Source organism: Corylus avellana, chromosome ca5 (assembly GCF_901000735.1).
Source record: "Corylus avellana chromosome ca5, CavTom2PMs-1.0".
Lineage (NCBI taxonomy): Eukaryota > Viridiplantae > Streptophyta > Magnoliopsida > Fagales > Betulaceae > Corylus > Corylus avellana.
Genome location: NC_081545.1, coordinates 21,838,626 through 21,851,941, shown reverse-complemented (window position 1 = coordinate 21,851,941; position 13,316 = coordinate 21,838,626). Strand labels below are relative to the sequence as shown.

The following is a 13,316-nucleotide window of genomic DNA, read 5'->3' as shown; positions in this document are numbered from 1 at the left end:
TATATTTAACACTTAAAAAAGTTCGTTGGCATAAAAAAAAAAACTCGTTCGGTAAAAAAATTGAAAGTGCTTTTAAAGATTTAAAAATTCCAAAAATAGCCAAAAACACATTTGATAAAAGTTTAAAAATAAAACTTTTGCTAAAAAAAAAAAATTATTTTTTTTAACTTAAAAGCTCTATTTCTCGAACACAATCACAAACATATTCTAAGTGTAACACATATAACTATTTCACAATATTAACTCTAAATTAAATAACTAGATAACTACTTTTAGACATCTTATGGACATGCAAACATACACTATTTACTCCTACCACTAGGGGTTAACACATTATCACTAAAAGACAACAACTAAAAAATAAATACTAAATGACCCATATAATGAAGATATCTAGATAACTTCGTAAAATAATATAACACATTAATAAAAAAACAGAAGCACATTTTCAAGAGAGACTGTATTGAAATAAATTTATGTACAAAAATGTTAGAAGGATCCTATTAAAACGAGTAATGTTAAAAGTCACTCTTATGTCCATTTTGTGTCACTGAAAAAAATTACGTGACTTCTAAAATTATCATTGACCTTATGATTAATTATTATTAAATTTTGATAAAATAATAATTTTAAAATTTACCTCATTCTTAGAGTGACAAAAAAATAACTTTTAGAATTACTATATTAAAACATACCAAAACGCGTTGCCTTTGCTTTTTGTTTTTGTTTTGTTTTTTTATTTTTTTTTAGACCAAATTCCAATTAAGCTTTTATGTTGTCTCTCAATTTCTAAAAATAAGAAACAACCACCCAAAAAAAAAATCCATTACGAATTAGAGCATTTGTTTTTTCGGTTTTCCTCGTTGTTAATTCTGTCTCTGGTTATTCATCCATCCAAAATAAAAAATAAAAAATAAAAAATAAAAAACACTCTGTCTTTGGTTAACATGGTAGTTTAGAACAAATCCAGAGGCAAACGTTGAGGGCGTGCAAAAGCGGCAGCGTTCCGACCCAGCCGTTGTCCGGTTGGCTGCTAAAGGGCCCCACCTACGGCCCCACGGCACTCAGAAGTGGACGCCTACTCTCTCAACTTATATACCACCAACCTCTCTCTCTTCTCTTCAAATTTTTTTCCACCTCCATCGCCATTTTCAATTTTCATCCTCCCATCATCCGCAATTCCAATTTCCTGTTTGGGGAAAACAGAGAAAAACCTTGTGCAAACAGAGAAAAACCTTGTGCAAAAGCAAATCTCATCTCAGGCAAGTTCTTTTTTTCCCTTTTATTTTCGCTTTTACATGTATCATGATGATATGACGTGAAAATTCAATTCTGGTTTTCCTCTGTTTTTTTTTTTTTTTTTTTTTTTTTAGCGTTTTTTAATCTGATTCTTGGGCTGTGAATCTGTAATGATGTTTATAAACCTGTGATCTTTGTTCGTTGATGGCGATGAATCTCGTGTAGTTCTTTCTTTGTTTGTCTGTATGTTTGTCTGTTTTGATTCCTACCTATCTTTGGTGATCGGTTGCTTGTAAGAATCCGATGTAATTCATGTGTTGTGATCAGATTCCTTTCGTTATGATCAAGATCAGTTCATCTTCCATCTGCTTAATTACATCTGATCATCAATTCTGTGTTCTGTTTTGCTTGGCTTCTACGATGAAATTTAGCCTGAAAAAAGATGAAAGGACTAGTTCATTTCTGATAATTGATCATCTACGAGGTCAATTTGTTATTGTATAATCCAGGAAAAAAAAATTTTCCCTTTTTTTTTTCTTTATATATATATATATATATATATATATGATTAGCAGGGAAAATTTTCTAGTCAATGAGATCTTTCATCTTTATAAAAGATGAAAGAGATCTCTTTTTATTGCTTTTTTGGGGTTTGCTAGGTGGAAATGTAATGACTTGAGAGCTGTTTAGATCTTAAAAAGATTATTTATGCTTAATTTCAAATTTATTAGAATATTTAAGGTTTCACTACATGCATCTTATAGCTCTATTGCTTCCAAACGAAAGAATACATAAACAAATAAACCTGTTTACTTACCTCCTTTCCTTTTTCTCCTTATTTGAATAAAAAAATAATAAAAAAATAATAAAAAGCTATTTTCCCTTACTAGGGACTAGGGTGCTAGGATGGTTGGTCAGTAGTCCTAAGAAAAAATACATAAATAAAGCCGTTTACCCTTACCTAGGGTGGTAGGTCTGCAGTGCAGTCGTAAGAAAATTTTCGATGCAATGATTATGGTTCAATCGAACTTAAAGAAGTATATGTGATTTTTACTGTCTAAACTTCTGTGCAAATTTTAACTCTAGTTGCTTTTTTATTACTTTCATTTTACAATCCAATAGTAAGGGTAAAAAAAATATATATATATATTGAAGGGAATAACCAAAGAGTTGAGGGTTAATATTGTAAAAAGAAAAGTTTGAGGGCTAATAAATGTATTAAAGATGCTAGATTTATTTTAATTGTTGGGTCAAAGGTTCATAATTTGCTAGATTAGCAGAGCTGCCCCTTCTTTTTCTCCAAATGAGAGGGATTGGGAGATTAGAAAATAGTTAGGAATTCTTTGTAAAAAACATAGAAAAAGGTGATTAGCAATGGTGGGGCGTAGATTTATCAGTCCAGACATGATTTGAATACAGAGAGAGCGAAAGCGACGGGATGCTAGCCTTACTTGTGGGTCCCACCCGCAATGCTTTCGCTTCCGTCTAATTTTTCTAAGCTAATAATAAGAATAATAATAAAAGCATTTTATTATTCGGGTAAAAATAAAATTGTGGTTTGATGAAATCATTGAAAGTTTTGCATTTAGTGGGTCCCAGTTGCAAACCAACGGCCCAGATTGAATCGATAAAAAGGAAGGAAAAAGCTAGTAGTGATGAAAGCTTAATTGTATTGGACGTGTACTTAATTCTTGGGTAAAACCAAAGAATTTAGGGGACCCACAAGAGTTAGTGGTTCCACATGATATGTCACATGAAGGATGATGCAAGATCAGGTTTATTTTGTATGATGTGGATTTGATTTTGCAAAGTGTTTTGTTAAAGTATCTATTTGCTCTTGTACCTATAAAAGTTATAAAGTACTTATATGAATAAATAAATAAAAAATAGTTCTAAAGTATACATTCTTTAGCTGTCTGTTTATTTTATTTTTATTTTTTTGGCTTTGGGAGCCAATCTTATATTCTCTTGAATCTTTAGCCCACCTGTTATGGCTTATATATATATATATACTTTATCTCCCTTTAATTGTCACTTATTTACACATTGTTCTTACGAATTGTTATATGTTAAACAACTAATAGTTGGCAAACAAATCTCCTTTGTTAGGCTAGATCGTTAAAATGGATGGAATCTCTATCATGTGCCCCCAATCTGACTCTTCTGGCCTCAAATAAATAATAATAATAATAATATTAAGTTGAAAAAAAAAAAAAACCTTTAAACCTTTTTTAAAAAATAAATAAAATAAAAAAGCTAAGAGGGGTAGTCATTGAACTCCCTCAGGTGGTTTGGTCACTCTATTTTTGTTTTTGTTTTTGTTTTTTTTTGTAAATAAAGAAAAAAAATTCAAAATCAGTCATTGTGGCTTATTTGATTTACAATTAGCTTTATGTGGTATCAAAATAAACTTAGAGATGTCAAAAAAATAATTTATTACCTTTAAGTCAGTGGACGAAATTTGGCTCTAGGGGCTAAATTATTTTTTGGGCATATTTCAGAGACTTTTGAGTTCATTTTGATATCATAGGGAGTTAATTGCAAATCAAGTAAATTTCAGGGACTGATTTTGCATTTTTCCAAAAATTAAAATTTTTTGAGGTTTTTTATTTTTTTTATTTATTTTTTTATTTTTTTATTTATTTATTTTGTAACTTCGATGGTATTTTAAGTAAATTTAGTTACTAAATTCAGTATATTTTTGTCATCAATATTCCTTCTGTTTTAACTATCTTAAGTTCTATTTTTTTTAACGATCACTAATTTAAGCATGCTGAGTGTGACATGTGGCCATTCACATGAACAATGTATAAATGAGCGAGAGTTGTGGGGAATTAAATGTAAATTAAGCCTTTTGATTTTATAAGTCATACATATAAATTTATAATCCAGTCGGATGTTCGCCAATACATGATTAGCGGGCCAAGAAATTCAGATTTCAATTTTTAATGATAGTTTTAAAAATTATTTATGTAAAAAATTTATATATAAAATAAAATAAATGTATTTTGTTTTTTTGTTTTTTTTTTTTTAAAGAAAATCTTTCTTATCGTATTAATCTTTGCGACAACGCTGACACGGAGAATTTGAGAAATAACAATACAATTACAATCTGTGTGCTAGTGGGCCACCAGTGCCATCATAATGACGTGGTAAGCTCTTTTCTGTGGGTCACAGCTCAGGTGGTTTGTCGGAATCTACAGAAAGACTTTTTTACCCTTACAGTGATATGAAACTACTGAAGCACCCTTATGACAATTTGGCTTGACATTTACCACTTTTTTCTATCTCTTTTCTTTTTTCTTTTTTCTTTTTTGTTTTCCCCGTAAATATTTTGTCTAAATTCTAATTTAATTTAAGGTCTTCTGTCTTGTTTTTTTTTTTTTTTTTTTTTTGTGAATTTTTTTTCGTGTATATATTTTGTCTTATTTAATTTTTTGATTGGATGCCTATAGTAGGATAACCTTCGTTTGCGAGTCACCCGATAGAATAAAGTAAAGCTGCATCATTTGTGTTTCAAAGTTTATGGTAGCCCACATAAGTAACTTAACTATGGTTAGTGATAAGAGACGAAGCTTGGTTGGGTATCTTATATCTCATTTATGCACTGAACATAATTTAAGACAAAATATTTCATGTTGAATTCCACTAAAAGACAATTGAACATTTTGTTTTGTTATAACAGTTGATCGTGTGTTGAGGTATTGATAGGAAGTGTCTGTAAGGACTAAAAAAATTAGCAAAAGAGTTTGTTGGCAGGCATAATTCTGATACTTAAGTCAGTATGAATCAAAGACAATAAGAGTAGGGAAAGCAAGATATGAGACAAAAGAAATGAGACATAAGTCCCTTTTACTTAATGTTTGCCACTTTTTATGACGAATTTTGCTATAACCATTTGTCATGTGTTACACCTTCATTGGAGATTTCTCTGCTGTGAATATTCGCTACACCCCACGACCCTCATTATGCGTATTGCTTCATGCCGAGAATCGTGGAGACTGTTATTGACATGGCTTATGAAGGGATTCAGTGTAGAGCTATTTAGATGTTCCTGGGTTGATATGCTAATGGATTGGGCAGTGGGTCCACAGGCCCGACATGTACTATTTAGTTTTACTGCAAATTAAGGACTTTTACATCATGTGTCTTCCCATAATGAATTTAAAATGTGAAACTGATTAGCAATTTTTGCAAATGAAAGTACAGAACTGCCTTGTGCTCTGTGATTTCACAATAAATGCAGTTCAATATTTTTGTTTTTGAGTTTTGCTTTGTGCTCTAGAAAATGATATATTTAAGTGAGCACACTTACATTCCTGCTGTGTTTCTTTTGCTTAATATAACTCTTAAGTAAATTTGATCTTATGAAAATCACAGAGAAGCAAGTCTTTTATTTGCATCTTGGTTTTAATATGGAAGACGACACACTACTGAGCTCAGAAGTTCCTGTTAAGAAGGCTGCTGAGGATGCTGCGAGTAATGCCGAGGTAACTGCAATCTTATATTTGTTATGACTATAAATGTTGAAATTTCTTGTCTATGCGTTACATGTTGTTAAAGTGTTGATTAAATGTTTAAATTCATCAATTTCTATTAGTTTAAGCTTTTAGAAAAAATTGTAATTTAATATGGTATCAGAGTCAGGAGTCTTGAGTTCGAATTTTGAATTCGTCAATTTACCCTCTATTTAACTAAAATATTTAACGTATTGGGTCTCACCTATTAAAAATGAATTTCAACCTACACGTAAGTGTTAAATGTTGATTAAATGATTAAATTTATCTCTTTCTATCAACTTAACCTTTTAAAATAAGTATGCGACACAATTAACAACTTGACCCCTCTCCCTTTCTATCAACTTAACCTTTTAAAATAAGTAGGTATTTACAGCTTTATGTATTTACCTCCAAGCTACACCAGATAATTATGCGACTTCCATTATTATTGTGAACTTCTTCCTGTGTTGTACACAGAAAAGAAAATTGTCATGATATATATATATATCAAACAAAGGGAGAGGGGTCTATGGGAAACTGATGAATTTGAATTAGTCTATCTCAATTTTACTGGAGCTGTCACAATTAACAACTGCAGCCTCACCTGAAACTATTGTGATAGAAAGGAGGTTGCTCAATAAAATTTCAAAATGCTTCATTGTCTAAAAAATTAAGTGGTCATGAATTTTTTCTGCACAATCAATTATTTCATATGTTAAAGATGGTGGCTCATATTCAGGATGAGGAGTTCACACTATTCTTTAGTTTGTAGGCTTCATGGGTTCTGCTATGCTCCGCTCATGAGGCCCATTGCAGCTTTTCTTAAGTTTGTTATGTCGGGTCGAATAATAGGTTGGGAGGTGTGGAGACCGAAGCCCCCTGTGGTAGTGTAAGGATATATTGGAGACTTTAATATATCAGGCGATGATTTTAAATCATGCCGGTAATATAGTAAAAAAGCCGCTCACTCGTGTGGACGTATACAGAAAGTCGAACCACATAAAATTCTGTGTGTTGTTTTCTCTCTCTTTTCTTTTAGTTTTCACCAACTTACGTAGTTTCAACAATCACAACGTGCCAATGATCTTGTAACAGGTAACAAATGGAGACTTGCCTCAATTAGGGAAAGAGGGAAAAAAAGAAGAGGAAGAAACTGATGGGGAATTCATAAAAGTTGAGAAGGAATCTATAGATGTGAAGGATGCCTCAGATATCGTTGTAACAGAATCTGCAGAGGATAGCAAGCCATCTGTCACTGAGAGAAGTTCAAGCAACCAGAGCAGAGAATTACTAGAAGCCCAAGAGAAGATGAGAGAACTTGAGTTTGAATTGGAAAGACTAGCTGGAAAATTAAAGCATTTTGAATCTGAGAACTCTCAGCTGGAGGATGATGTCTCACTGACAAAGGAGAAGTTGGCAGAAAGTGGACAGAAGTATGAAGAGCTTGAACTCAGTCACAAGAAACTGCAAGAGCATATTGTGGAAGCCGAGGAGAAACACAGTGTGCAGCTAAACACTTTGCAAGAAGCACTGCAAGCTCAAGAAGCAAAAACCAAGGAGCTGACTGAGGTGAAGGAGGCATTTGATGGTCTCAGCCTTGAGCTAGAAAGCTCAGGAAAGAGGATAAAGGAGTTGGAGGATGAGCTGCATTGTTCGGCAGGTGAGGCGCAGAAGTTTGAGGATCTGCACAAACAAAGTGGATCGCATGCTGAATTGGAGACAAAGAAGGCCTTGGAATTTGAGAGATTGCTTGAAATGGCAAAACTGAGTGCAATAGAAGTGGAACATCAAATGGCTTCCCTACAAGAAGAACTCAAGGGCCTGTATGACAAGATTGCTGAAAATCATAAGGTTGAAGAAGCACTTAAAATTACTACAGCAGAGCTTTCTACCATCCAAGAGGAATTGGTGCTTTCAAAGTCCCAAGTGCTGGATACGGAGCAGAGACTTTCTTCAAAAGAAGCTCTTATAAATGAACTGAACCAGGAACTGGAATCGAGAAAGGCTGCAGAATCTAAGGTGAAGGAGGATATCTCGTCGCTTGAAAACCTTTTAGCCTCAACTAAGGAAGATCTTCAAGTAAAGGCTTCTGAATTGGAAGAAATCAAGTGGAAGCTGCAGGAGGAAGTGAACGCTAGGGAATTGGTTGAGACTGCGTTAAGAACCCAGGAAGCACAAGTCTTAGCTGAAAAGGAGGAATTGGCTAATGTGATCAAAGAAAAAGAAGCTCTTGAAGCAGCTATGGCAGATATCACTCAAAATGAAAAGCAAATGGCGGAGTTGCACAGCAATCTTGAGGAAAAATTGAGGCTTTCAGATGAGAATTTCTCTAAAACAGATTCTCTTTTGTCTCAAGCTTTGTCAAACAATGCAGATCTTGAACAGAAGTTGAGGTCTCTGGAAGAGCTTCATAATGAATCTGGAGCTGCAGCAGCAAATGCAACTCAAAAGAATCTGGAGCTCGAGGATATAATTCAGGCTTCAAATGCAGCAGCAGATGAGGCAAAATCACAACTGAGAGAGTTTGAGACAAGATTTATAGCAGTAGAACAGAAGAATGTGGAGCTTGAGCAACAGTTAAATTTTGCAGAACTAAAAAGCAGTGATGCTGAAAGAGAATTGAAAGAACTTTCTGAGAAGATCTCTGATTTAAATGCTACATTGAAAGTAGTCGAGGAGGAAAAAGTTATGCTGAAAGGCCAAACAGAGGAATACCAGGAAAAGATAAACCAGCTGGAATCAGCTCTAAACCAGTCCTCACTATCGAATTCGGAGCTTGAGAAGGAGTTGAAGACTGCTTTGGGAAAATGTGCTGAACATGAGGATCAAGCCAATATGAAACACCAGCGCAGCCTTGAACTAGAAGATTTGATCCAGGTATCTCATTCAAAAATGGAGGATGCTGGTAAAAAGGTGAGCGAGTTAGAATTGTTACTCCAAGCAGAGAAGTATACAATTCGTGAACTTGAAGAACAGATAAGCACATTAGAAAAGAAATGTGGGGATGCAGAAACAGATTCCAATAAATACTCTGACAAGGTATCGGAACTCGCATCAGAACTTGAGGCATTCCAAGTTAGAGCATCAAGCCTTGAAGTTGCACTGCAGACGGCCAATGAAAAGGAAAGAGAGTTGACTGAGTCCTTGAATGTAGCAACGGATGAGAAAGGAAGGCTAGAAGATGCATCAATCAGTTCTGGCAAGAAGCTTGCTGAGGCAGAAAATCTATTAGAGGTTATGAGAAATGAGTTGAATCTGACACAAGAGAGGTTGGCAAGCATTGAAAATGATCTTAAGGCTGCTGGAATGAGAGAGAGTGAAGTTATGGAGAAGCTTAAATATGCAGAGGAGCAACTAGAGCAACATGGAAAAGTGATCGAGCAAACTACTGCAAGAAACTCGGAGCTTGAACTTGTACATGAATCCCTAACAAGGGATTCTGAGAGTAAACTCCAGGAAGCTATTGCAAACTTCACCAACAGGGATTCTGAGGCAAAATCTTTGTTTGAGAAATTGAAGATTCTTGAAGACCAAGGAAAGATTTATGAAGAGCAGGTAGCTGCAGCAGTAGGAAAATCTGCATCTTCAAAGGATGAATTGGATCAGACATTATTGAAATTGGCTTCTTTAGAAAGCATAAATGAAGAACTCAAAGGACAGATTTTGACAGCTGAAAATAAAGCTTCTCAATCTTTCTCAGAGAATCAGCTGTTAGTTGAGACCAATATTCAGCTCAAAAGCAAGATTGATGAACTTCAGGAATTTCTAAACTCTGCTCTTTCCGAAAAGGAAGCCACTTCTCAACAACTTGTTTCTCACAGGAACACTATTGCAGAGTTAACTGACCAGCACTCAAGAGCCTCTGAACTACACTCTGTAGCTGAGGATCGCATTGCGGAAGCAGAAAGACAGTTACAAGAAGCCATTCACAGATTCACTCACAAAGATTCAGAAGCCAAAGACCTGAGTGAGAAGCTAAGTGCTTTAGACAGCCAGATAAAATTGTATGAAGAACAGGCTCAAGGTGCATGTACAACGGCTGAAGCTCGACAAATTGAGCTGGAACAGACTCTCTCAAAATTAAAGCATCTGGAAAGCATTGTTGAGGAACTGCAAGCCAAGTCAAGTGACTTTGAAAAAGAGAGCGGGGGGCTGGCTGAGGCAAATATGAAGCTTACTCAGGAAGTGGCCACATACGAGTCCGAACTGAGCAATTTACAGGCACAACTGTCTGCTGCCCTTGCTGAGAAGGACAAAGCCGTTGAAGAACTCAACTCTTCAAAGAAGGCCATAGAGGATTTGGCACACCAGCTTGCTTCTGAAGGGCAGAAACTACAATCTCAGGTTTGGAGAAATTTTTTTTAGCTATCTTGGTGAACAATGATATGGACATTTCTTTGCCCTATGATGTTCTAAGTATGTTTTGAAAATACAGATATCTTCTGTTATGGAAGAGAACAACCTTCTGACTGAAACATATCAAAATGGCAAGAAGGAACTTCAGACAGTGATATTGCAGCTTGAAGAACAATTGAAGGAACAGAATGCAGAACAAGATGCTCTAAGATCCGAGATTGAAAAGCTCAAGACTGAGCTTACTGAGGAAACTTTGTTGCAAACTCATCTCAAGGAACTTGAGGAACAATTGGTGAAAAGCGAAGATCGACTGAAACAAGAGGTATTCATGTAGATTCTCAATTATTGCTAGAACCAGGATCTCAAGAAAAAGCTCAGCAATTCAATTCAAGTATTTCACTTTTTCAGTTGAAAATTTAATTGAACTTGCGGTATCATTTCTGACTGATATGATGGCTGTAGGTTCAAAGCATTCAGGTGGCGGCCACTGAAAAAGAGGCAGAATTGCTTTCAAAATTGGAGGATCATGCTCATAAAGTCCATGATAGAGATTTATTACATGAAAAGGTGCTAGAACTTCAGAAAGAGTTACAACTTGCTCAGGACAGCACTGCTGAACAGGTTACACGCTATTCATTATTTAAACAAATTACCACACTGCCAAATAATTTCAAATCAAGGTTTCATTTCTATCTTTGACATAAATCCTAATGCAATAATTAGCCATTTCTAGGAACATAATTGCAGTTTTCCTGCTTGTAGATCTGTTATTATTTTTGTGGCCTGAATCCCTCTATTTGTAGATCTTTAATCACTTATTCTATATGGAAATTCAGTATAAGGATTTTAAAAACACTTGTTCTTGAACTTTTCTTTGTCCAAATTTCCAACCAACCAGAAAGAAAAGTATTCTCAAAAGGAGTTGGAAAGCGAAGCAGCACAGAAGCATTCTCTTGAAGAGCTTGAAGCAAAGAACCAAAAACTCATGCTTCTAGAGAAGCGAGTGAAAGAGCTTGAGGAGAAATTGCAGCTAGCCAATGCTACTCTTTCACAAAAGGTCATTTTTATTTCACCCACCTTCTCGCACACAATAATACTTTTATTAGTAAGAGAAAGGATGCGACTGAAGAGACTAAAACATGTTGCTTATACTACATTGAAATGTCATATGTATCATAGCAAACATGTCTATTTATACTGCATTCTATTAGCCATTCTTCAAGACTAAATTCTTATGGGTTGTATCAAGATGAATTAATTCTCGTGGAAACAAATATCGTTCAAGATTGGAACCCCTCTCATTAGCCACTTAAGAAAACAGAATATTTTATCATCAATAGGAAGAAATCCCCTTTCTTCCACCAATTTTTTTTGTCCTCCTTTTTCTTTTGGTGGCTTCCATTTTTATTTATTTCATGTTTCAAGTTAACATTGTGCTCAAACTTGTAGCTATAATATTCAGCTTTAGAATTTATCAACTGTTCAAACTATTAGATTATTAATTAAATGATTAAATTTACCATTTCCTATAAACTTAAACTTTTGAGATAAGTGGTGATTTAATATGTATCACAGTTAGAGATCATGAGTTTGAACCTTGACTCCACAATTCACCTCCTCTCCACCAATTTTCAATTAAATCTTCCATGTGTTGGGTCTCACTTATTAAGGTAGAGTTTAAGCCTACACGAGAAGGAGAGTGTTAAAATATATTGATTAAACTTACCTATTCCTTTCAGCTTAAGCTTTTGGGATAAATATTAGTTTAACACAAACTCAATTGTGATATTTGTTTCTCCAATTTCTCAAAATGGAAAATCATCCATTGTTAGCTATTAGTCCAATAACATTCCAAGTGAACAACAATTTACTTAACTCTTGCAGAAAATATTGAACAGTTGCTCACATTTAGTTATGTTGCAGAGAGATGGGGGCGGTCCAGCTGAACACAAGGAAGGAATGGAGGTCAAATCCAGGGACATTGGATCAACCATTTCCACTACAACAAAAAGGAAGAGCAAAAGAAAGTCAGAAGCAACTTCTGTTCAAACCCCAACTTCTTCGGAGACGCATGCTCAATCTGCTGAGGGTTCTCCTCTCATGACCTTTAAGTTCATCCTCGGAGTAGCTCTTGTCTCTGTGATCATTGGTGTAATTCTTGGGAAGCGATATTAGTTTAGTATTGTGGATTTTGATTTTGATCTTCTTGTTTCTCATTTTGTGAGGTTTTTGCTCTTGCTTTTCCTTTTCCTTTCAATATAAATTATGCACAGAAAGTTTGAAAGCTCTGTTTATATGCTTTCAAGCTTAGGTCTTGAGGTTGGTCAGGGAATTTGTTTTCATTTTTATCCCTTGTCCATAAGCAAAAAAAAAAAAAAAAAAGAAGTCACAGTTCATGTATTATTCAAGTCTGTATTTAATTTGTTAATTGGATAGGAATACTTCCAATTTCTTGGCTTTTATGATTCTGTGAAGTGCTTAATTACATGCTAATGGTCTTTGGATATATTAGAGATGGTGAGCGAGGTTTCACTTTCAATCATGACTGAGTTTTATTTACATATAAAAAATAGTGTGAATTGGATTAATCACTTCAGAATATTTTGGAGGTTTCAGCGGCTGGTAAAAGCCTTTTTGCGAAAGCTTATAAAGCTTTTCCTAAAGTTGTGGATGTCATTTGCAAGTAAGAAAATAATGCTTCACATTCTTTGCCATCACACTGCAGCATGATGTTGAAGAATCAGTGTGGAATCAATATAGAACTAAAGGATTCTTGGAATCTCACCACCCTTCAAAAGAAAATTTCTTAAGAAAATCTTCTTGACTGTATTCCTCAATAAACACAAGCATGCTATGAGTAGTTGAGCAAAAATTGAATAGGTTCATTTAGAATGGTATGGATGATGGTATTGCAAGGGCTACAGTTGCTTTGCAGAACTTGTGTCCTCCAAAAAAAGAAGGTGGATTGGGTATAAGTAAGTTAGTAGAGGGGAATAGAGCTTCTATCATGAGACATATTTGGCTTCTTTTTGCTAAATCCAGTTCACTTTGGGTTGCATGGATGCATGAAAATTTATTATAGGAGATAAGCTTTTGGTTATTAAAATTCCCTCAATCGTGTACTTGGAGTGGGAGGAAGCTTTTGAATTTTTAAGAAAGGAAGCAAGATAGTTCTTGAAATTTGAGGTTGGTGATTGTAGAAATATTCATTTGTGGGCTGAC

The 13,316-nt window shown here is 34.7% G+C and overlaps 1 protein-coding gene across 1 annotated transcript; it reads left to right on the top strand.

The window, feature by feature from the left end:
* The first annotated feature begins 1,123 nt into the window (after nt 1–1,123).
* On the top strand, nt 1,124–12,577 carry LOC132181363 (uncharacterized). Its single transcript, XM_059594553.1, has 7 exons — nt 1,124–1,262; nt 5,620–5,729; nt 6,834–10,082; nt 10,174–10,416; nt 10,557–10,715; nt 10,993–11,151; nt 12,018–12,577. Exons 2-7 carry the CDS (start codon nt 5,655–5,657, stop codon nt 12,267–12,269), a joined length of 4,137 nt encoding a protein of 1,378 aa, XP_059450536.1. The 5' UTR covers nt 1,124–1,262; nt 5,620–5,654; the 3' UTR covers nt 12,270–12,577.
* Nucleotides 12,578–13,316: the final 739 nt, after the last annotated feature.